General features: G+C 44.9%; 2 protein-coding genes across 2 annotated transcripts; both read right to left on the reverse strand.

Annotated features, from left to right (window-relative positions):
* Window positions 1-17,993: 17,993 nt before the first annotated feature.
* On the reverse strand, window positions 17,994-21,259 carry LOC123052852 (peroxisomal (S)-2-hydroxy-acid oxidase GLO5). Its single transcript, XM_044476205.1, has 10 exons — window positions 20,956-21,259; window positions 20,590-20,746; window positions 20,045-20,169; window positions 19,891-19,937; window positions 19,724-19,801; window positions 19,496-19,620; window positions 19,279-19,345; window positions 19,135-19,197; window positions 18,746-19,021; window positions 17,994-18,635 (listed from the first exon to the last, which is right to left on the reverse strand). The coding sequence occupies exons 2-10, from the start codon at window positions 20,724-20,726 to the stop codon at window positions 18,447-18,449; spliced, it is 1,107 nt and encodes a 368-aa protein (XP_044332140.1). The 5' UTR covers window positions 20,727-20,746; window positions 20,956-21,259; the 3' UTR covers window positions 17,994-18,446.
* Window positions 21,260-21,758: 499 nt separating this feature from the next.
* Window positions 21,759-25,712, reverse strand: LOC123052853 (peroxisomal membrane protein 13). Its single transcript, XM_044476207.1, has 5 exons — window positions 25,546-25,712; window positions 24,287-24,523; window positions 23,848-24,182; window positions 22,364-22,456; window positions 21,759-22,273 (listed from the first exon to the last, which is right to left on the reverse strand). Exons 1-5 carry the CDS (start codon window positions 25,550-25,552, stop codon window positions 22,082-22,084), a joined length of 864 nt encoding a protein of 287 aa, XP_044332142.1. The 5' UTR covers window positions 25,553-25,712; the 3' UTR covers window positions 21,759-22,081.
* Window positions 25,713-25,720: the final 8 nt, after the last annotated feature.

Below are 25,720 nucleotides of genomic sequence, written 5' to 3' on the forward strand. Positions count from 1 at the left end.
GGCTAGATGTGGCGGCGGCCTGGTGCGGCAGCGGCGGCGGCTGGAGGAGATGGAGGTGGCGCGGCGGCGGCTATGTAGAATAGCGGCGGCGGCAGCTAGAGGGAGAGAGGGTGGAAGCGGGGGTGGGGAAGGGCAGCGACACGGGGCAGCGGCTACGGAGAGCGGCGGCAGCGGCAGGTGTGGCGGCGGGATGGAGCGGCGGCGGCGGCTAGGGTTAGGTCGAGGATCGTGCTGCGATAGATACCATGTAGAAGATGAGATTTGTGTTGGGGAACGTAGTAATAATTCAAAAAAATTCCTACGTGTCACCAAGATCAATCTTGGAGATGCTAGCAATGAGAGAGAGGGAGTGCATCTTCATACCCTTGAAGATCGCTAAGCGGAAGCGCTACAAGAACCAGTTGATGGAGTCGTACTCACGGCGATTCAAATCGCGGAAGATCCGATCCAAGTGCCGAACAGACGGCGCCTCCGCGTTCAACACACTTACATCTCGGGGACGTCTCCTCCTTCTTGATCCAGCAAGGGGAGAGGAGAAGTTGAGGGAGAACTCCGGTAGCACGACATCGTGGTGGTGGAGCTCGTGGTTCTCCGGTAGAGCTTCGCTAAGCACTACGGAGGAGGAGGAATTAGAGGGGGGAAGGGCTGCGCCAAGGGCTGAGGTGCGGCTGCCCTCCCGCCCCCCACTATTTATAGGGTGGACCCCCGGACACCTTTTGGTGGTCCCGATACAATATCGATAACCCCGAAACCTTCCAGTGACTGAAACTGGACTTCCCATATATAAATCTTCACCTCCTGACCATTCCGGAACTCCTCGTGATGTCCGGGATCCCAACCGGGACTCCGAACAACTTCCGGTAACCACATACAATTCTCATTACAACTCTAGCGTCACCGAACCTTAAGTGTGTACACCCTACGGGTTCGAGAACCATGCAGACATGACCGAGACATCTCTCCGGCCAACAGCCAATAGCGGGATTTGGATACCCATATTGGCTCCCACATGTTCCACGATGATCTTATCGGATGAACCACGATGTCGGGGATTCAATCAATCCCGTATAAAATTCCCTTTGTCCATCGGTATGTTACTTGCCTGAGATTCGATCGTCGGTATCCCTATACCTTGTTCAATCTTGTTACCGGCAAGTCTCTTGGTACGTCTCCAACGTATCTATAATTTTTTATTGTTCCATGCTGTTATATTATCAGTCCTGGATGTTTTACAATCATTTATAGTAATTTTATATCATTTTTTGGTACTAACCTATTGACATAGTGCCAAGTGCCAGTTGCTGTTTTTTCCATGTTTTTTACATCGCAGAAAATCAATATCAGACGGAGCCCAAATGCCCCGAAACTTTACGGAGAATTTTTATGGGCCAGAAGGAACACAACGCGCCCTGGCTGCGCCTGGGGGTGCCCCGAGGGGGGCACAACCCACCAGGGCGCACTAGGAGGCCCAGGCGTGCCCTGGTGGGTTCTGCCCACCTCGGGTGCCCCCGGACCGCCTCTTTGCTCTATAAATACCTCAATATTCCAGAAACCCTAGGGGAGTCGACGAAATATTCATCCAGCTGCCGCAGAGTCCAGAACCACCCGATCCAATCTAGACACCATCTCGGATGGGGTTCACCACCTCCATTGGTGCCTCTCCGATGATGCATGAGTAGTTCTTTGTAGACCTTCGGGTCCGTAGTTAGTAGCTAGATGGCTTTCTCTCTCCCGCTAGATTCTCAATACAATGGTCTCTTGGAGATCCATATGATGTAACTCTTTTGCGGTGTGTTTGTTGGGATCGATGAACTTTGAGTTTACGATCAGATCTATCTTTTTATATCCATGAAAGTTATTTGAGTTTCTTTGATCTCTTATATGCATGATTGCTTGTAGCCTCGTATTTCTTCTCCGATATTTGGGTTTTGTTTGGCCAACTTGACCTATTTATCTTGCAATGGGAAGAGGTGCCCGGTACTGGGTTCGATCTTGCGGTGCTTGATCCCAGTGACAGAAAGGGAAACAACACGTATGTATCATTGCTACTAAGGATAAAACGATGGGGTCTATCTCTAGATAGATAGATCTTGTCTACATCATGTCATCGTTCTTATTGCATTACTCCGTTTCTCCATGAACTTAATACACTAGATGCATGCTGGATAGCGGTCGATGTGTGGAGTAATAGTAGTAGATGCAGGCAGGAATCAGTCTACTAATCTTGGACGTGATGCCTATATAATGATCATTGCCGGGATATCGTCATAATTATTTGAAGTATTGTCAATTGCCCAACAGTAATTTGTTTACCCACCGTTTGCTATTTTTCTCGAGAGAAGCCACTAGTGAAACCTACGGCCCCCGGGTCTTCTTTCTCATATATTTTCCTTTGCGATCTACTTTTTCCTTGCATTTATTTTTAGATCTATTAAACAAAAATATAAAAATACTTTGCTGCACTTTATTTTATTTGCGATCTATTTATTCAATCTATTACAACTTTCTCCTGTCCACGCACCGTTTCTGGCGCCGTTACCCGAAAGGGATTGACAACCCCTTTAACACGTCAGGTTGCGAGTGGTTGTTATTTGTGTGCAGGGGCTGTTTACGTTGTGTTGCTTGGTTCTCCTACTGGTTCGGTAACCTTGGTTTCATATCTGAGGGAAATACCTACAGTCGCTGTGCTGCATCATCCCTTCCTCTTTGGGGAAATACCGACGTAGCTTGAGGCGACATCAAAAGGAATTTATGGCGCCGTTGCCGGGGAGGACCTTCAACATATACCAGGTTCCTAATCACAAATCTCATCTCCTCACGATTTACATTATTTGCCATTTGCCTTTCGTTTTCCTCTCCCCCACTTCACAAAACTTGCCATTTTATTCGCCTCTTTTTTTCGTTCGCCGTTTTCTTGCCGGATCTGTTTTTGTGTGCAACCTTGTTTGCCGTTATTATGGATAGTTCTTCCTCTATCGCTTGCACTCACGAGAATGAGGTTCTCAACTTTAAACAAAGGAGAGGAGAAAATTTAAAAGATGCTTGGTATAGAATTTGCAATGCTCATAATAGATCTATCCGTAAGCAATCTACCGTTGTTCTTCTTCGTTGTTTCTATGTTGGCATCATCACTTGGTATAGATCCGTCCTTGATATGATTACGAGTGGAAATTTCTTGATGTGCCCCTTTCTTGATGCCTTTAATCCTTTGGGAAATTTAGTGGGATCACCACCTCTCATGATTAATGAAACAATTTTGACTCTTGAGCATGCTATGGAAAGACTAGATGCTATTGAAAAGAAAATGCTCACCAAATATCATATGGAGCCTATAGATAAAAAGATACATAATTTTGCCACTAATATTGGGTCAAAAGCGGGAGATGTTTTTAAGTTTTTAAAAGAGAAGGGTACCATAATCCATGAAAGAATAGAAGAAACTCCGTCTCGGATTGATAAATTGGAAGAAATCTTTAGTAATCTAAGCACGGCTTTTTCCGCTAATGCTATCGAGAAAACTCCCCTAAAAAGTAGAAGAGCCGCCAGGAACAAAGGTGCAACTTCTAGTGACAGCAATAAAGGAGATCTTAAGACTATTAGTATCCACCCAGATTTTATTGAAGTGATAAGAGATCCTTTTTGCAAGAATGAATTCTTTCAATTTATTCCTAGGAGTATTGTTATTAAAAATCTTTATGCTAAATCTCTTAAGGATTCTAAGTGCTTGATTGAAGAGTTGAACAAAGATGACAAAACTTAGATCCTTGCTTTATGCCTAGCTAAGGGCGTAAAACTATAGCGCTTGTTGGGAGGCAACCCAATGAATAAATTTTATTTTTGCTTTTTTACTTTCTGTTCTTGAGTGTTAACACAATTATGATACTGTTATGATTGTGTTTTTTGTGTTTTAATTAGTGTTTGTGCCAAGTAGAACCGATAGGATCTTCTTGGGTGATAGTTGTTTGATCTTGCTGAAAAAGACAGAAACTTTGCGCCCACGAAAATAATGCTTATTTTTTATCAGAAAGTGCTTTTGCCCTGGTTCTTTTTGTAGAAGATTAATATACAAATTGCTCATGTCTTCCTATTTTTTCAGAATTTTTGGAGTTCCAGAAGTTTTCGTTTAAGTCAGATTGCTATAGACTGTTCTGTTTTGACAGATTCTGTTTTCTTTGTGTTGTGTGCTTATTTTGATGGCTCTATGGTTTTCTTTGATGATTTTTTTCCATAGAAAAGTTGTAATACAGTAGATATAATACAAAAACAAAATATGAATTGGTTTGATACAATACTTATAGTAGTGGTTTACTTTCTTACACTAACGGATCTCACGGAGGTTTTGTTGAGTTTTGTGTGATTGAAGTTTTCATGTTTTTGGTTATCTTACAATGGATGAAGGAAGGATAGAAGAGCCTAATCTTGGGGATGCAATGGCATCCCAAGCTATTATCGAAAAATGAGCAACCAACTAAGCTTGGGGATGCCCCCGAGTGGCATCCCCTCTTTCTTCCAAGAACTATCGGTATTTTACTTGAAACTATATTTTTATTCGTCACATGATATGTGTTTTGCTTGGAGCCTCTTGTATGATATGAGTCTTTGCTTGTTTTATTTTGTGTTTTAAGTCATCAATCCTTGCTGGACACACCTATTTGAGAGAGCCAAAATTATGTCATGACTTGTTAGAATTGCTCTCTATGCTTCACTTAAATTTTTATGAGCAATGGACTTGCTCTAGTGCTTCACTTATATCTTTTTGAGCACGGTGTGCTTTATTATTTTTAAAGAAATGGTCTCTTGCTTCACTTAGATCTATTTGAGAATTAGTAAAATTTCCAAGAAATTCTCTCTTTCTTCACTTAAATCATTTTGAGAGAAAGAAAAAAGAATTATGCTCATGATCTTCACTTATATTTGTTTGAGCTTATGAAAAGCAACACATGAAAATTAGTCCCAAAGTGATAGATATCCAAGAAGGATATAATAAAAACTTTCATGAAGATCATTGGACAAAATAAACTTGATTCTTAGTAATAGTTTTGAGATATGATGATGTGATATGTGAGTTATGTTGGTGAGTAATTATGCTTTAGTAAGAATATTGGTGTTAAGGTTTGTGATTCCCTATGCAAGTATGAAAGTCAATAGTCATGCAATGAAATTATATCCTACTTGTGGTGCATTATTTGGTGTTATTTATGCTTAATGCTTGCTTATGGGATTATTCGTTTCTTGGTTGGTCGCTTCCCAATCTTTTGCTAGCCTTCATTTTGCACTAAGTATGATCTCTACTTGTGCATCCAAAAACCCTTAAACCATTTTTGCCACATGAATCCACTATATATAGCTATATGCGGTATTCTTTTGTCATTCTAAACAAATTTGCATGTTCCATCTCTAATTTTAAAATAAACTTCTCTTTTGTGTGTTTGTTTCGCTCGCGGAGCGGTGAAGGGTGGCTAATATTTTCCATGCTAGATGTGTTATTATCAAGATGAGTGTTTATTCACTTGTCATTACACGAGAGTAAGGCAAAGGTATTAGGGATGCCCAGTCCCGAAATGCAAAAAAAGAATTGAATTTACTTTATGTTGTCAAATAATAAATTCCTTGGAAAGTGTTGGTATGGAGGGCACCCGTGGATACGGTTAGCCATGGAAAGTGAAAGTATGGTGGAAAAAGGAATAAACTTTATTTTTTGTTTGGGAACCGCCTATGGCATATCTAGCATGGAAAGTGTTCGGAACTCTAAGTCGTTTTCGTTGGTGGGATGGATACACCTCCCAAAATGTTTTTATCTCTAAATTTTTCGCTTTGAGCTCTGGCACCTCTACAAATCCCTACTTCCCTCTGCGAAGGGCCTTTCTTTTACTTTATGCAATTTTTATTTTGATTCTCCATCTTCTCTTATAAAAGCACCAACTAGGAGGCAATATGATCGTAGTTAAGTATTGGGTGTAGCTAATATTCGAGTGTGTTTCATGAATGGATCAATGTTTGAGCATGATGGGCTAGGGATAACTTATTTCAGCGTTGATATTTTGAAAGACATGGTTGCTTGTTGATATGCTTGAGTATCTAAATTATCATGTCAAAACGAGACTATTGCTTTCAACAACTAAAATTCCAAATGTCCATGCTATAAAGAAAATAAATATGATATGACATGTTATGCAGCATTCCACATCAAAAATTATGTTTTTATCACTTACCTACTCGAGGACGAGTAGCAGTTAAGCTTGGGGATGCTGATATGTCTCCAACATATCTATAATTTTTTATTGTTACATGTTGTTATATTATCAATCTTTGATGTTTTACAATCATTTATAGTCACTTTATATCATTTTTTGGTACTAACCTATTGACATAGTGCCAAGTGCCAGTTGCTGTTTTTTCCATGTTTTTTACATCGCAGAAAATCAATATCAGACGGAGTCCAAATGCCCCGAAACTTACGGAGAATTTTTATGGGCCAGAAGGAACACAACGGGCCCTGGCTGCGCCTGGGGGTGCCCCGAGGGGGGCACAACCCACCAGGGCACGCCAGGAGGCCCAGGCGCGCCCTGGTGGGTTGTGCCCACCTCGGGTGCCCCCCGGACCGCCTCTTTGCTCTATAAATACCCCAATATTCCAGAAACCCTAGGGAAGTCGATGAAATATTCATCCAGCCGCCGCAGAGTCCAGAACCACCAGATCCAATCTAGACACCATCTCGGATGGGGTTCACCACCTCCATTGGTGCCTCTCAGATGATGCATGAGTAGTTCTTTGTAGACCTTCGGGTCCGTAGTTAGTAGCTAGATGGCTTTCTCTCTCTCGCTGGATTCTCAATACAATGGTCTCTTGGAGATCCATATGATGTAACTCTTTTGCGGTGTGTTTGTTGGGATCGATGAACTTGGATTTTATGATCAGATCTATCTTTTTATATCCATGAAAGTTATTTGAGTTTCTTTGATCTCTTATATGCATGATTTCTTGTAGCCTCGTATTTCTTCTTCGATATTTGGGTTTTGTTTGGCCAACTTGATCTATTTATCTTGCAATGGGAAGAGGTGCCCGGTAGTGGGTTCGATCTTACGGTGCTTGATCCCGTGATAGAAAGGGAAACAACACGTATGTATCGTTGCTACTAAGGATAAAATGATGGGGTCTGTCTCTACATAGATAGATCTTGTCTACATCATGCCATCGTTCTTATTGCATTACTGTGTTTCTCCATGAACTTAATACACTAGATGCATGCTGGATAGCGGTCGATGTGTGGAGTAATAGTAGTAAATGCAGGCAGGAGTCGGTCTACTAATCTTGGACGTGATGCCTATATAATGATCATTGCCTGGATATCGTCATAACTATTTGAAGTTCTGTCAATTGCTCAACAGTAATTTGTTTACCCACAGTTTGCTATTTTTCTCAAGAGAAGCCACTAGTGAAACCTACGACCCCCGGGTCTTCTTTCTCATATATTTGCCTTTGCGATCTACTTTTTCCTTGCATTTATTTTCAGATCTATTAAACCAAATATACAAAAATACTTTGCTGCAGTTTATTTTATTTGCGATCTATTTATTCAATCTATTACAACTTTCACCCATCCACGCATCGTTTCTGGCGCCGTTACCCGAATGGGATTGACAACCCCTTTAACACGTCGGGTTGCGAGTGGTTGTTATTTGTGTGTAGGAGCTGTTTAAGTTGCGTTGCTTGGTTATCCTACTGGTTCGATAACCTTGGTTTCATATCTGAGGAAAATACCTACCGCCATTGTGCTGCATCATCCCTTCCTCTTTGGGGAAATACCGACGTAGCTTCAAGCGACATCATCTCTTTACTCGTTCCATAACACATGATCCCGTGACTAACTCCTTGATTAGTCACATTGAGCTCATTATGATGATGCATTACCGAGTGGGCCCAGAGATACCTCTCCGTCATACGGAGTGACAAATCCCAGTCTCGATCCGTGCCAACCCAACCGACACTTTCGGGGATACCTGTAGTGCACCTTTATAGTCACCCAGTTACGTTGTGACGTTTGATACACCCAAAGCATTCCTACGGTATCCGGGAGTTGCACAATCTCATGGTCTAAGGAAATGATACTTGACATTAGAAAAGCTCTAGAAAACGAACTACACGATCTTGTGCTATGCTTAGGATTGGGTCTTGTCCATCACATTATTCTCCTAATGATGTGATCCCGTTATCAACGACATCTAATGTCCATGGTCAGGAGACCACAACCATCTATTGATCAACGAGCTAGTCAACTAGAGGCTCACTAGGGACATGTTGTGGTCTATGTATTTACACATGTATTACGGTTTCCGATTAATACAATTATAACATGAACAATAGACAATTATCATGAACAAGGAAATATAATAATAACCATTTTATTATTGCCTCTAGGGCATATTTCCAACAGTCTCCCACTTGCATTAGAGTCAATAATCTAGTTACATTGTGATGAATCGAACACCCATAGAGTTCTGGTGTTGATCATGTTTTGCTCGTGGAAGAGGTTTAGTCAACGGATCTGCGACATTCAGATACGTGTGTACGTTACAAATATCTATGTCTCCATGTTGAATATATTCACGAATGGAGTTGATGTGGCGCTTGATGTGCTTGGTCTTCTTGTGAAAATTGGGCTCCTTGGCAATGGAAATAGCTCCAGTGTTGTCACAGAAGAGAGTCATCGGGCCTGACGCATTGGGAATCACTCCTAGGTCGGTGATAAACTTCTTTATCCAGACTCCTTCATGTGCTGCTTCCGAAGCAGCTATGTACTCCGCTTCACATGTAGATCCCGCCACGATGCTTTGCTTGCAACTGCACCAGCTGGCTGCCCCACCATTCAAAATATACATGTATCCGGTTTGTGACTTGGAGTCATCCAGATCTATGTCAAAGCTAGCGTCGACGTAACCCTTTACGATGAGCTCTTCGGCACCTCCATAAACGAGAAACATATCCTTAGTCCTTTTCAGGTACTTCAGGATATTCTTGACCGTTGTCCAGTGTTCCATACCGGGATCACTTTGGTACCTCCCTACCAAACTTATGGCAAGGTTCACATCAGGTTTGGTACACAGCATGGCATACATAGTAGAACCTATGGCTGAGGCATAGGGGACGACACTCGTCTTTTCTCTTTCTTCTGCCAAGATCGGGCGTTGAGCTGCGCTCAATCTCACACCTTGCAATACAGGCAAGAACCCCTTCTTGGGCTGATCCATATTGAACTTCTTCAATATCTTGTCAAGGTATGTGCTTTGTGAAAGACCAATGAGGTGTATCGATCTATCTCTATAGATCTTGATGCCTAATATGTAAGCAGCTTCTCTAAGGTCCTTCATTGAAAAAAACTTATTCAAGTAGGCCATTATGCTTTCCAAAAGTTCTATATCATTTCCCATCAGCAGTATGTCATCCACATATAATATGAGAAATGCTATAGAGCTCCCACTCACTTTCTTGTAAATACAGGCTTCTCCATAAGTCTGTATAAACCCAAACGCTTTGACCATTTCATCAAAGTAAATGTTCAACTCCGAGATGCTTGCACCAGCTGAAAGAACATGCGGTGCCCCCATGTTTGGTTTTGGTAATTGATGACAATCTCTATGGACTAATGGTTGCCTTGAGTTATATTTGAAGGATTTGTCCATAGGCATTTCTTGAAGTTCATGTGTTGGTTTCAAGGAGTTTATGTGGTGACCAAGGTGTTATTAAGGAATTATCCAAAGATTGGTCATGTGAGAGTTGAGCTTATTGCAAGCATGTCTTGGAGAAGAAGATTGTGTGATCATTCATGTATATCTTCAAGTCATCATCCAAATGAAGAGAGTTGAAAATATTCATGGTTGATCAAGACTAAGTCAAGAGTGAATCAACTTGATCAACTCACAAAGCGTAGAAGATGTACCGAGAGGGATCAAGCGATCCCATGGTGTGGTGAGCATTGTCAATTACGCTTTGTGTACTAACCCATGATCTTCGTGAGAGTTCTTTGTGGGGTTAGGTTGCGGTGTGCAAGTTCAAGTGAAGCATCACGAAGAGATCAAATGCTTGAAGCTTGCCGTCCATTGTGGTGACAATGGACTTGTGAAGATGTTGCGGTGTGCAAGTTCAAGTGAAGCATCATGAAGAGATCAAATGCTTGAAGCTTGCCGTCCATTGTGGTGACAATGGACTTGTGAAGATTTGCGGAAGAGTGGCTCACCCATAGTGGAGCATGGGGGAGCAATCAACTAGTCTTCATCGAGCCAACGCAACCAAGAAAGGTGGTCCAACTTGAGGGAGTCAAGATCGTCATCATCTAGCTCAAGTGGACCATGTGCAAGGCAAAGGTTTGCTCTTGATAGGTTTTCTATTTTACCGGTCTCATGATGGTAGGTGGGAGACCGGGTTATAGGATCGATTGCCGTACTATCAAGGGGGGCTCTCGATGAGTAGCTTGATCGTATCGTTCATAGAGAGCTCAAACCATTGCATCCTTGCATCATCTTTATTGGTTCTTGTTTGGTTCTTCTCTTTGTGAGTTTTGGAGCTTATGGTCATCTTGATGACAAGCTCGAGTTCAATGAAAACGGAGTTCACTCGCATCTTCTATGATGTTTTCGATGTTGGAGGTTATGCCGGTTCTTCTCGGTTGGAGGTTTCACTCCTCTATTTGTTGGCATACCTCCCCTGCCTCTTCTTAATATAACCAACAAGCTACTCGTCTTCCTCTATCCAACAAGCTTGAGTTTGCTCAATTCGGAGCTCATATGCAGAAGTTATGGCAGTTTTGGTTTCCTAGCGGTAGTACCGCGGGCCGGAGCGGTAGTACCGCTTGGGTGCTACAAGCGGTAGTACCGCTCCAGAGCGGTAGTACCGCTGGTAGCCCCCAGCCGTAGTACCGCTGCGGTCTCGTGCTAGTACCGCCTCAATTCGAGGGGTCTCTTTTCGTGTCGGGTTTTACGGTACTAGCCGCGGCAGTGGGGGCCGTAGTACCGCTCGTTTGCGGTAGTACCGCCCTGCCACCGCGGTAGTACCGCTCTGGGCCCAGCGGCAGTACCGCGAGGGGGAGCGGTAGTACCGCTTATAGGGGCAAGCGGTAGTACCGCTGGCCAAGGGGTAGTACCGCTCTCTGCGGGGCTGAAGTGGGGGTAACGGTTGGATTGTTCCCCCCACTATATAAGGGGGTCTTCTTCCCCATTCTACCTTATCCTTTTAGCTCGTGTTCTTCCCCCATTGTTGACCTTCTTCGAGCTTGCTAACTCTCAATCCCTCCATGGATTCTTGCTAGTTTTTTAGGGAAAAGAGAGAGGAGATCTAGATCCACATTTCCACCAATCACTTTCTCCTCTATGTGAGGGGAACCCCTTGGATCTAGATCTTGGAGTTCTTGGTGTTCTCCTTCTTGTTCTTCCTCTTTTTTTTCTCCCTAGCATTAGTTGCTTCGGTGGGATTTGAGAGAGAAGGACTTGGGCACTCCGTGTGCCCTTGCCATTGCATTTGGTGCATCGGTTTGAGTTCTCCACGGTGATACGTGGAAGTTACAAGTTGAGAAGCTTATTACTCTTGGGTGCTTGGTGCCCTTGAGCTTGTTCCTCTTGGGTGCTTGGGCGCCCTAGACGGTTGGTGGTGTTCGGAGCTCAATCATTGTGGTGTAAAGCTCCGGACAAGCGTCGGGGTCTCCAATTAGGTTGTGGAGATCGCCCCGAGCAATTTGACGGGTACCGGTGACCGCCCCCAAGGGTTGCCACAGTGTACGGGTTCGGTGACCGCCCCCAAGGGTTGCCATTTGTACGGGTTCGGTGACCGCCCTCAAGGGTCCCTTAGTGGAGTCACGGCATCTTGCATAGTGCGAGGGCGTGAGGAGATTACGGTGGCCCTAGTGGCTTTTTGGGGAGCATTGTGCCTCCACACCGCTCCAAACGGAGATTAGCATCCTCAAGGGTGTGAACTTCGGGATACATCGTCGTCTCCGCGTGCCTCGGTTATCTCTTATCCGAGCTCTTTACTTACGCACTTTACTTTGTGATAGCCATATTGCTTCTTGTCATATATCTTGCTATCACCTAGTAGTTTATCTTGCTTAGCATAAGTTGTTGGTGCACATAGGTGAGCCTAGTTGTTGTAGGTTTTGTTCTTGACAAATTAACCGCTAGGTTTATTCCGCATTTGTTCAAGCCTAAACCGTAATTATTTTAAAGCGCCTATTCACCCCCCTCTAGGCGACATCCACGATCTTTCACCAGCCCATAGATGGAGCGCTGGAGCTTGCATACCTTGTCAGCATTCTTAGGATCGACAAAACCTTCCGGTTGCATCATATACAATTCTTCCTTAAGGAAACCGTTAAGGAATGCCGTTTTGACGTCCATTTGCCAGATCTCATAATCATAGAATGCGGCAATTGCTAACATGATTTGGACGGACTTCAGCTTCGCTACAGGTGAGAAGGTCTCATCGTAGTCAACCCCTTGAACTTGTCGATAACCCTTAGCGACAAGCCGAGCCTTATAGACGGTCACGTTACCATCCGCGTCGGTCTTCTTCTTAAAGATCCACTTATTCTCTATGGCTTGCCCATCATCGGGCAAGTCCACCAAAGTCCATACTTTGTTTTCATACATGGATCCTATCTCGGATTTCATGGCTTCAAGCCATTTGTTGGAATCCGGGTCCGCCATTGCTTTTCTTCATAGTTCGAAGGTTCACCGTTGTCTAACAACATGATTTCCATGACAGGGTTGCCGTACCACTCTGGTGTGGAACGTGTCCTCGTGGACCTACGAAGTTCAGTAGCAACTTGACCCGAAGTTTCATGATCATCATCATTAACTTCCTCTATAGTCGGTGCAGGCACCACAGAAACATCTTCCTGAGTTGCGCTACTCTCTGGTTCAAGAAGGGGTATCTCATCAAGTTCTACTTTCCTCCCACTTACTTCTTTCGAGAGAAACTCTTTCTCCAGAAAGGATCCATTCTTGGCAACAAAGATCTTGCCTTCGGATCTAAGGTAGAAGGTATACCCAATAGTTTCCTTAGGGTATCCTATGAAGACGCACTTTTCCGATTTGGGTTCGAGCTTTTCAGGTTGAAGTTCCTTGACATAAGCATCGCATCCCCAAACTTTCAAAAACGACAGCTTAGGTTTCTTCCCAAACCATAATTCGTACGGTGTCATCTCAACGGATTTAGATGGTGCCCTATTTAAAGTGAATGCGGCAGTCTCTAAAGCATAACCCCAAAATGATAGCGGTAGATCTGTAAGAGACATCATAGATCGCACCATTACGCTGAGGTGTTCCAGGCGGCGTTAGTTGTGAAATAATTCCACATTTCCTTAAGTGCGTGCCAAACTCGTGACTCAAATATTCTCCTCCACGATCTGATCGTAAGAACTTTATTTTCCTGTCACGTTGATTCTCTACCTCGCTCTGAAATTCCTTGAACTTTTCAAAGATCTCAGACTTGTGTTTCATTAAGTAGACATACCCATATCTACTTAAGTCATCAGTGAGGGTGAGAACATAACGATAGCCACCGCGAGCTTCAACGCTCATTGGACCGCATACATCAGTATGTATTATTTCAAACAAGTTGGTTGCTCGCTCCATTGTTCCGAAGAACGGAGTCTTGGTCATTTTTCCCATGAGGCATGGTTCGCACGTGTCAAATGATTCATAATCAAGGGACTCCAAAGGTCCATCTGCGTGGAGTTTCTTCATGCGTTTAACACCAATATGACCAAGGCGGCAATGTCACGAGTATGTGGGACTATCATTATCAACCTTACATCTTTTGGCATTCACACTATGAATATGTGTAACATCACGTTCGAGATTCAATAAAAATAAACCATTGACCAGCGGGGCATGACTATAAAACATATCTCTCATATAAATAGAACAACCATTATTCTCGGATTTAAATGAGTAGCCATCTCGCATCAAATGAGATCCAGATACAATGTTCATGCTCAAAGCTAGCACTAAATAACAAGTATTGAGGTTTAAAACTAATCCCGAAGGTAGATGTAGAGGTAGCGTGCCAACGGCGATCACATCGACCTTGGAACCATTCCCGACGCGCATTGTCACCTCGTCCTTCGCCAGTCTCCGCTTATTCCGCAACTCCTGTTTTGAGTTACAAATATGAGCAACCGCACTGGTATCAAATACCCAGGAGCTACTACGAGTGTTGGTAAGGTACACATCAATAATATGTATATCATATATACCTTTGGCGTTGCCGGCCTTCTTATCCGCTAAGTACTTGGGGCAACTCCGCTTCCAGTGACCATTTCCCTTGCAATAAAAGCACTCAGTCTCAGGCTTGGGTCCATTCTTTGGCTTCTTCCCGACAACTGACTTACCGGGCGCGGCAACTCCCTTGCCGTCCTTCTTAAAGTTCTTCTTACCCTTGCCTTTCTTGAAACTAGTGGCGCTAATTTCAGCATCGAATATAACTCAGGAATGGAATTCTCCATCCCTTGCAAATTGTAGTTCATCACAAAGCTCTTGTAGCTAGGTAGAAGCGACTGGAGGATTCTGTCAATGACCGAGTCATCTGGAAGATTAACTCCCAACGGAGACAAGCGGTTGTGCAACCCAGACATTTTGAGTATATGCTCGCTGACAGAACTGTTTTCCTCCATCTTACAACTGTAGAACTTGTCGGAGACTTCATATCTCTCGACCCAGGCATGAGCTTGGAAAAGCATTTTCAGCTCTTGGAACATCTCATATGCTCCGTGTTGCTCAAAACGCTTTTAGAGCCCCTATTCTAAGTTGTAAAGCATGTCGCACTGAACCAGGGAGTAATCATCACTACGCGACTGCCAGGCGTTCATAACGTCTTGAGTTGCTGGGAAAATGGGTGCGTCACCTAGCGGTGCTTCAAGGACATATGCTTTCTTGGAAGCTATGAGGATGATCCTCAAGTTACAGACCCAGTCTGTATAGTTGCTTCCATCGTCTTTTAGCTTGGTTTTCTCTAGGAATACTTTGAAGTTGAGGGCAACATTAGCGTGGGCCATTGGATCTATAGGATAGATTGTAAAGACAATTTTAGACTAAGTTCATGATAATTAAGTTCATCTAATCAAATTATTTAATGAACTCCCACTCAGATAAACATCCCTCTGGTCATCTAAGTGATACATGATCCAAATTGACTAGGCCGTGTCCGATCATCACGTGAGACGGACTAGTCATCAATGGTGAACATCTCCATGTTGATCGCATCTACTATACGATTCATGTTTGACCTTTCGGTCTCTCGTGTTCCGAGGCCATGTCTGTACATGCTAGGCTCGTCAAGTCAACCTAAGTGTTTCTCATGTGTAAATCTGGATTACACCCGTTGTATGCGAACATTAGAATCTATCACACCCGATCATCACATGGTGCTTCGAAACAACGAACCTTCGCTACGGTGCACACTTAGGGGGAACACATTTCTTGAAATTTTTAGTGAGGGATCATCTTATTTATGCTACCGTCATTCTAAGCAAATAAGATATAAACATGATAAACATCACATGCAAATCATAAAGTGACATGATATGGCCAATATCATCTTGCGCCTTTGATCTCCATCTTCGGGGCGCGGCATGATCACCATCGTCACCGGCATGACACCATGATCTCCATCATCATTTTCTCCATCATCGGGTCTTCATGAAGTTGTATCGCCAACTATTATTTCTACTACTATGGCTAACGGTTAGCAATAAAGTAAAGTAATTACATGGCGTTTATATTGACTCGCAGGTCATTCAATAAATTAAGACAACTCCTATGGCTCCTGCCGGTTCTCATACTCATCGACATGCAAGTCGTGATTCCTATTACAAGAACATGATCAATCTCATACATCACATATATAATTCATCACATCCTTTTGGTCATATCACATCACATAGCATACCCTGCAAAAACAAGTTAGACGTCCTCTAATTGTTGTTGCATGTTTTACGTGGCTGCTATGGGTTTCTAGCAAGAACGTTTCTTACTACGCAAAAGCCACAACGGTAATATGCCAATTTCTATTTACCCTTCATAAGGACCCTTTTCATCGAATCCGATCCGACTAAAGTGGGAGAGACAGACACCCGCTAGCCACCTTATGCAACAAGTGCATGTCGGTCGGTGGAACCTGTCTCACGTAAGCGTACGTGTAAGGTCGGTCCGGGCCGCTTCATCCCACAATGCCGCCGAATCACGATAGGACTAGTAACGGCAAGCAAATTGACTAAATCATCGCCCACAACTACTTGTCTTCTACTCGTGCATAGAATCTACGCATAGACCTAGCTCATGATGCCACTTTTGGGGAACGTAGTAATAATTCAAAAAAATTCATACGTGTCACCAAGATCAAGCTAGGAGATGCTAGCAAGAAGAGAGAGGGAGTTCATCTTCATACCCTTGAAGATCGCTAAGCGGAAGCGTTACAAGAACGAGATTGATGGAGTCGTACTCGCGGCGATTCAAATCGTGGAAGATCCGATCCAAGCGCCGAACGGACGGCGCCTCCACGTTCAACACACATACAACCCGGGGACGTATCCTCCTTCTTGATCCAGCAAGGGGAGAGGAGAAGTTGAGGGAGAACTCCGGCAGCACGACGGCGTGGTGGTGGAGCTCGTGGTTCTCCGGCAGAGCTTCGCTAAGCACTACAAAGGAGGAGGAGGAGTTGGAGGGGGGAAGGGCTGCGCCATGGGCTGAGGTGCGGATGCCCTCCCCCCCCCCACTATTTATAGGGTGAAGGGGAGAGGGGGCGGCCCCCTAGACGCATCTAGATGGGGGGCGGCCAAGGGGGGAGACTTGCCCCAAGCAGGTGGGAGGCGCCCCCACCCCCTAGGGTTTCCGACCCTAGGCGCCTTGGGCCCTTTGGGGGGCGCACCAGCCCACTAGGAGGGCTGGTTCCCATCCATATTCAGCTCATTTGGTCCCCCGGGGCAGGTGGCCCCACCCAGTGGACCCCCGGACGCCTTTCGGTGGTCTCGGTACAATACCGTTAACCCCGAAACCTCCCGGCGACTGAAACTGGACTTCACATATATAAATCTTCACCTTCGGACCATTCCGGAACTCCTCGTGACGTCCGGGATCTCATCCGGGACTCCGAACAACTTTCGGTAACTACATACAATTCCCATTACAACTCTAGCGTTACCGAACCTTAAGTGTGTAGACCCTACGGGTTCGGGAACCATGCAGACATGACCGAGACATCTCTCCGGCCAATAACCAATAGCGGGATCTGGATACCCATATTGGCTCCCACATGTTCCACGATGATCTCATCGGATGAACCACGATGTCGGGGATTCAATCAATCCCGTATACAATTCCCTTTGTCCATCGGTATGTTACTTGCCCGAGATTCGATCGTCGGTATCCCTATACCTTGTTCAATCTCGTTACCGGCAAGTCTCTTTACTCGTTCCATAACACATGATCCCGTGACTAACTCCTTAGTCACATTGAGCTCATTATGATGATGCATTACCGAGTGGGCCCAGAGATACCTCTCCGTCATACGGAGTGACAAATCCCAGTCTCGATTCGTGCCAACCCAGCAGACACTTTCGGAGATACCTGTAGTGCACCTTTATAGTCACCCAGTTACGTTGTGATGTTTGATACACCCAAAGCATTCCTACGGTATCCGGGAGTTGCACAATCTCATGGTCTAAGGAAATGATACTTGACATTAGAAAAGCTCTAGAAAACGAACTACACGATCTTGTGTTATGATTAAGATTGGGTCTTGTCCATCACATCATTAATGATGTGATCTCGTTATCAACGACATTCAATGTCCATGGTCAGAAAACCACAACCATCTATTGATCAACGAGCTAGTCAACTAGAGGCTCACCAGGGACATGTTGTGGTCTACGTATTCACACATTTATTACGGTTTTCAGTTAATACAATTATAGCATGAACAATAGACAATTATCATGAACAAGGAAATATAATAATAATCATTTTATTATTGCCTCTAGGGCATATTTCCAACAATTTGGGCTGTGCAACACAATTGCATTGATCGGTGCACCAGGCACGTATATATGATGTACAGAGGAGGGCCACAACTTCAACTATACAGATAAACTAGGAGGTGGGCCCAAGACACAATATACACGTACACAATATATTCAACATGTTCAACTAGTTAGTTTCTTGGAGATCAACTTGTTGGCGGCCGGTAGAGTAACTTGTTCGTTGGATAAATGCAAACTCGCCTTGCACGTAATGTACTTAATTCATTTTTTCTTTTGCGAGGAATAATGTATATGTATTTAATTCATTTATCATGTTTGATCGATCCATGCCATATCACAGCACTTTGAAGTTGGGAACACACACACAGATATGTGGCCGCCGGCGACGTGGACGCACGTGCCGACTTGATTTGGTTCCAAGTTACAAGCGGGACGGCATGACGCCGAATTTGTCGGCCTCGGTGACGACGTGGTTGCGGGTGATGTCGGCCAGCGAGTTGCAGCCGCTGAGCGCCATGGTCAGCTCGAACTCGTCGCGCAGCATCTTGAGCACGTTGCTCACCCCGGCCTCCCCGGCCACCGCCAGCGAGAACACCACCGGCCTTCCGATCTGCATGCCATGCACACAGTCACATCACACCTAATATCATGACTCGCTGAATTCGCTAGCTAGCTAGCTAGCCCAGGACAAGAGCATGCGCTGCACTGCACTGCACTTACGAAGACGCCGGCGGCGCCGAGAGCGAGCGCCTTGAAGACGTCGGTGCCGCGGCGCACACCGCCGTCCAGGAAGACGGGGATCTGCCCGCCAGCACCCTTCACGACCTCTTCCAGGGCGCTGATGGTCGCCGGGACGTAGTCCAGCTGCCGGGCGCCGTGGTTGGACACGATGATTCCGGCCGCGCCGTTCTCCACGGCGAGCCTGCTGTCCTCTGCGGTGATCACTCCTTTCACCAGGATCGGCATCGTGGTGATGGACTGCAGCCACTTCACATCCTGCACCACAAGGCTACATCTTCAGTTCAGAGCCACGGTAACTAGAACAAATTTCATACACGAATGGAGTTAGTTGTCAAGTTCAACTAAGACTTTCTTTCTTCTTGGTTTACCTTCCAGCTCAGTGTGCGGTCGATCTGACCGGCGACATATGAAGCTAGTCCTGAATCGTTAGCCTGCTTGGAACACAGAGACCCCATGAGAATTCAGAGAGACATGCAGAGTTTGCATTGTCTTCTGTAAGATGAATTACGCACCTGGTCCATTTTCCCGAGGTCCAAACCTTCAAAGTTCTTGAGTGTCAAATTTGGTGGCAAAACAAATCTGCAGCCACAAGCAGGTTGCTTAGTATAAATCCTGACAGATGTGCTTTATGTTGCTTCAGTGTATCATTGTCATGTTCACCACATTGCCTGTCGATATTATTATTGCACCATCACATATGATTCTATGGAGAATATGAGGGGCGGATACCTGTTCTTGATATCAGCTTCCCTGCGGCCAAGTCGCGGGGTGTCCACGGTGAGCGCTATCGCCTTGAATCCAGCCTTTTCCGCTCTCCTCACAAGCTGCTCGACCACCTTCCTGTCCTTGTACACCTACAAAGTTGACATGAACTATGATCATTCACAAGCCTGAGTAACAAAATGAGAGAGACAAGGATTCTGCAAGTAGCACTTGTTCAACAAACATAGTATTTACATAGAGTTGGAAGAAACGGATCCCTGGTCCGGTTGAGGCAACCTCCTCAACACTCGAAGTAGCCCAGGACGACAATGTCTGAAAGAAAAATACAGCATCTTTCTTTAGCACCTCATTCTACTTGGTCACATAGGATTGTTCCGCTGCAAGGGACTGAATGGACATACCATTATAGTGCCTGCTGCTGATGCTGCGCGGGCAGTTGCATACTCTCCTGAGAGTAGGATGGATATGCCAATGTTAGGTCAACAATGTGCAGCAGACAAAGCAGGAATCATTTCAAAATTCCTACAATGAAATGACATTTCAGAGAGACAATACCATCTGGGTGAGCCATCTTCTGCATGGCAGTGGGGGAAATCATGATGGGCATTGAGAGCTTGAACCCCAGGATAGTTGTTGTCATGTCGATTTTGGATACATCGATGAGAATGCGCGGGCGGAACCTACCCGAAACACATGCAAACAATGATGGGTAAATCAGTAGTAGGATTAGTAAGTCTAGCTCTGAAAGGATGTATTGGGAAATTACTTGAGCAACCTATTATGCTACTGTACGTAAATAGGAACTTGATAGCTGTTCCTAAACTAGCAGGAGAATATTAGACAAATAGCATGGATTTCCGGAACATTACATGACAAACTGATTGACTTGAAACGGCATACACGCTATATATCGAAAACATCAGAATCGTCCTCTTTAATTATTGCTTATAGTTTGTTGTCTCTGGTGAATTATATGCGCTCTAAGGTAGTACATCAAACTCCGAAACCCCGAAATTCAGTTGGTACGGCGCATTTCTACAAACAAAACAGACACGGAGATACCGTGGGAAGAAAACGTCAAGGATGGGCAGGCAGCTTACAGGATCCTGGCAAAGGCCTCTCTGTTCTCCTGGAGCGTCCACTCGTCCTCGGCGCCGGAGGCGTAGTAGTCGTAGATCATCTTGGGAAGCTTCTGCTTGGCGATGGCCTGGTACTCTGTGACATTGGTGATCTCCATTTGTCTGTGCAAATCACCACCTGCACCGCTCCATACAAACAACAAGAGGCGTAGTTAGTTACCTGAAGAAAAGAAAATTACTACGTACATGCAAGTGGGTGAAACACCTTGTGAAGAAGATTACATGATCAAGACAAAGAAAGAATATGGGCTAATAACATAGTAACAGCGTCCAAGAACTGGAGCATCATAAACTGGTAAATTACTCTGAAACTCCTTAGGTTTTTACCTTGTATGAGGAGGCTGTGGCTGACTGTCCCCTCAAGGCTGAGGGGAAGGAAGGAAGGATGGAACTAGGGGTTGTGGTGGGGAAGGGGATGGATGCAATATAAGAGATGAGGCGGCGAGTCCTCAAGGTTTCTGTGCATGCAGACAAACAATACAACGGAGAATAATTGAGCAGTTGAGGGAGGGAGAGATGGGGGGTTGTATGGATGAGATGAGCAATTGGAGGTGGGAAGAGAGGGCGGCTCTCCTACACTGCTTCCTCATCCACTTGCAACCCTCCCTTCCCTACAAAATCGCCAGATTTATCCCCTCGCGGAAAATGCCCTCCGCTTTCGTCATTTCTTCTCTTCCTCTTCCCTACGGTTTCGGATCCGTTGCAGACGAGGCCACCGTGCCACTTTGCGTTTCAGGATTTATTCTGGTTGATTGATCGACCAGGGGTGCTTCAGACGTGTTTCCTGGGGGTACTTTCTTTCTTGGGGACAATCGTCAGAATCTTCATCCTCAACTGTCGCCAGAATCTTCAAAGCCAACTTCATCAGTTATTAATTAAAAAAATAGAGAGAGAATGTTGGTCATGTCACCAACAATTAAAGTTATTTTTTAGCTTAACCCATGTCAATGTTTCAACATTTTGGCTGCTTTGACTTTTTGTACACAATACATGTACCTCAGTCAGCTGGACAAAACTTTTTTGTTCAGGTCTGTACTTCTGTGACACACTTGCTGAGAAGATGAAATGTTTGCACTTCATTTACCATCTTCAATGCCACCTTCAGTTGAAAATCAAACTAAGAAATAGGATGACAACACAATACACTTCGCTTCATTCTTTTCAAGATAAAAGGTATTATTTACCCCACATAGATACAAACAACAGAAATACTTGAACAACACTGCATCCTCCAGCAAAGCAAACTGGACATCATTAGGCTCACAGCAGATTAAGCCATGAAAATCAGAAAGAGCAGCCCTTGTGTTCTTTCGCTAACTACAACAGACAATTCTTCCGACTGGGCGCTCTTCTTCGCTTTAAGATTGATTGCTGACATGCATGCTTTGATAATGTTTCCTTCGCTAATTGTATGTTTCTATAAGTTCAACGGCACATAAAAGGGCAAGGTGTCTTAGTTTCCCCAAACATTGTCCCATGAGTTGTTGGCGGCTTTTGGTGCCTCAAAAAGCTGCTGGCCAGGTCCCTCGAATGCAGGGGCCTCAGCGCCCTGAACACGGCCTTTCTTTGACTTTGTTCGGACTCCTAGCAGGCGCAAGACAAATCTCGCAAGCTCACCGTAAAGCATCCCAGACCGATCAAAGAGCTGTGGCAATCAGATACAAACAATGCAAGTACAGCTGTAAGCATGCTATTCAAACCCAAGACAAGCAAGGAGAACGTAAAATAACAGTACCTGCAACATAGCTGTAATGAATAAATAGAAGGCTTGTGTGTTTTGTTCAACGAGAAATGCAACTCGCCCAAAGAAACTGACAGCACCATGCATCTGTAGCAAATCCAGGATTAGTTATGAAGAATTGTATTCAAAAGATTAAGCATGTGTTAAACCGTCAAAGTGATGAGGGAACTATTATAATTCGGCTGTGTTTGATAGCAAAGTATTGTACAGCAATTTAACCTGTAGGTACAAAAACCACGGTTTTGACATAAGAAAGTATTTTGGAGTATTCAGAAAACTGCAGACCTGTTTGGCAAGACCTTATATGCATCAACTAAAATTAACTAGCTAGCCGTTTGAAGCAGTTGCACCGTTTGAAGCAGTTGCAAACGCTAGCGTTGTTAGCTAGCTAGACGTTGCAAGCTGATGAACGGACATGCACAGAGCACCGGCATGCACAAACTAGTACGACCAGAGACTAATTGAACGACGCACAAGCTCGATGTCACACTCATCAAGGAGGAGCAATCAAACTTACAACGTACTGACATGGAGCAAGGACCACGCTCTGCAACACGGCTACACGGATATGCCGGCGGTGCACCACGCGAGGTGGAGCTGCGGGTTGACGGGAACGGCCTGGTCATCCCGGCCAGGCCAGTCCATCATGCACAGCGAAAAACAGGAACGAAATCCCCCCACACACCTTCGCTATATAAGATCTAGTAACGGAGGGAACACGGACTGGGCGGACGCGGCTTCAGGGAAAATAGGAGGAAGCAGCAGGAGGAACCTTTTTGATTTGTCCATGGCCGCTGACCAAGACACCATCCACACACAACAGGGCGGCGACGGCTGCTTAGGATGGGCTCGTTCTTTTCGCGTGCTCGGTTTTTAAAAAAGAGGTCCAGGGTTGTTGGTGTTTTATCCAGAGAAAATGCCATGGTTTGCGGAATACCGTTGTATTGATATTACAGTTTTTTGTGGTTGCCAAACAGCTCACAGTAATTAAAACCGTGGTAATCTAAAAAAACTGTAGTATTTTCATAATACACTGAGCTATCAAACGGGGCCTTCATGTGTTGTATGAATGACATGTAACTTCACACATGTCTATCTATAAACTTTGATATACTTGATGATAAGATCTCTACACCAAAAAACAAATGTGAACAAGCATGGCCAAATGTTTAACATTACCATGATGACACACTAAATGTAAATTAACTAAAACCTACTTAACTACACATATCAAAATAGGTACAACATAGAAACTGACAACAGCCTGAGCTTCAGAGTAAAATAAAGTGGACAACTGGATGAAGAAACTGTAAACAAAGATTGGGTTGCTTTAGGCAGAAAATGTTCGTAACCAAACATTTCACATTAGACATTAATGAACATTCGGAAAGTTATGGCATGCTTCAATGTGTACTGGACGGCTGGACCAATTGAAACAGAACACAATCATGATCAGTGAAAAAGTAGAAGTATTATACCACGCGTAGGAAGGACACCCAGAAACCCGGTGGTGCTGCGGGAGGGCCAAATGAATTTGGATCCGGATTGCCGTAAGGACCCATACCACCCATACCGCCCATGCCACCCATGCCGCCCATACCACCCATGCCGCCCATGCCACCCATGCCGTAACCACCATAAGAGCTTCCCATGCCACTGTTGTACATGCCTCCTCCATACATCCCGGAACCTCCATAGAGGCCGCCACCTCCTCCATAGCTCGAGTACATGCTATTCCCATAGAGCCCGCCACTACCATAAGTACTGCCATATCCACCAACCGAACTATACATATTGGATCCGTATCCTGTTCCTGTATAAGAGGAAATGAACATTCTCAGGACAACCACTGTTGGCAAGATATCCCCAAAAGGCAGACAAGCTTCAAATAGGCTCTAGGTCAGTACAGTAGATTACCTCCATAGGAATTTCCATAGCCTGTTTGCTGCCAAGGACGTTGGGGCATAGGCCTCGAGATGGAGTTATTTACATTGGCCGACATGTTCCTCTCTGTAGCAGCAATGGTTTCTCCAGGTTTAGCTGTACCAGAAGCTTCGACGACATCGCTAGTGCTGCCACCAGATGGTGGTTTGAAAGGAGACGGACCGGATGTTCCCTCAGCCCCAGCACGTTCCCACGGTTTTGGTGGTGCACCTGGAAATTTAACCGAGTGAAGATCAGAATTGATCTCAACCACTTAGAAATCAATATGTGAGGCATAACATCAGTGAGTTGAGTTGAGAGGCATTACAAAACCCCATAATCGGATAATGAAAAGCACTTGACTGGCAGTGAGCTAGCAGCAAACTACAATACTGAAGAATGGCCAGCACAACTGGAGTGCAGAAATAGAAGATCAATGAAAGGCACCAACAGAAGATGCACAAGTAGGTGAGCTATCTTTCAGCCAAGAATATCGTTTAGCCAAATAAGCAATTTCTGTCGTATAAAACGGAATGGGTTTATAAACAAGAAAACAAGAGGTATATGATCAAATGAACAATGTTAGGCTGCCTCCCAGGAAGGAGTAGTTACTTTGTTACACCTCAAATGAACCGTGTACTTTGACAAACTAGTAAGCCTGTAAGGGCTCAGGCACGGACATTAACCAATCATGGAACGTCAAGAGCCGCAGGGTATGCAAAACTCTGGTCGATAAGCTCTCTCGAGCTAACCAAACCCTCTTGAATCATGCCAATCAACATAGAATCAAGCTCAGAGCTACAAATTAGCGGGTACTGGCACATCAAGGCATCTCCCGGGACAGCTCGAGCTACTAACCGGCCGAAAATTCTCAAGGCCACATCCTCGCACGAACCGCCAACGCCAATTCCTAACAAATCGGTAAAATTGACGCCAGTTCCACCGTCCTTCATCCACGTCAAGATAGCTGAAGCAACCCGGCAACGATTCATCGCGTTGCAAGCTCCAAGTTCGTACAGAAGCACGACCCCTCAACCTCAAATCTGCCCTCCAACTGCGGGAAACATCCCTAAACAACATCTCGCCCCAAAGTTCGCGGCCGAAATCTCAAGCGGAACTGAGCAAGAATACCCGAATCGGACCGAATCCTCCGCTACGGGGTGGACTTGGCATGGAATCGGAGAAATTAATCGAGGAATCGAGAGTTTGTTGGGGGATCTATCTAGGGTTGGAGGGGAAGGGGAAGGGCGAACCTGCCATTGGCGTGCGAGGCCTACTCTGTTCTCTTCACCGGCAAAGGGTCGTGCGATGCAAGCCGGCCCACGCTCGCCCGCAGCCGATTTTATATCAGATTTGCTATTTCACATCTGCCTGAGCCGTTGGATCTAGCCTCTCTAATATTCGCGCAAACGCAGGCTCGCGACTCGT

Source organism: Triticum aestivum, chromosome 2D, assembly GCF_018294505.1.
Source record: "Triticum aestivum cultivar Chinese Spring chromosome 2D, IWGSC CS RefSeq v2.1, whole genome shotgun sequence".
In the NCBI taxonomy this organism is placed as follows: Eukaryota; Viridiplantae; Streptophyta; class Magnoliopsida; order Poales; family Poaceae; genus Triticum; species Triticum aestivum.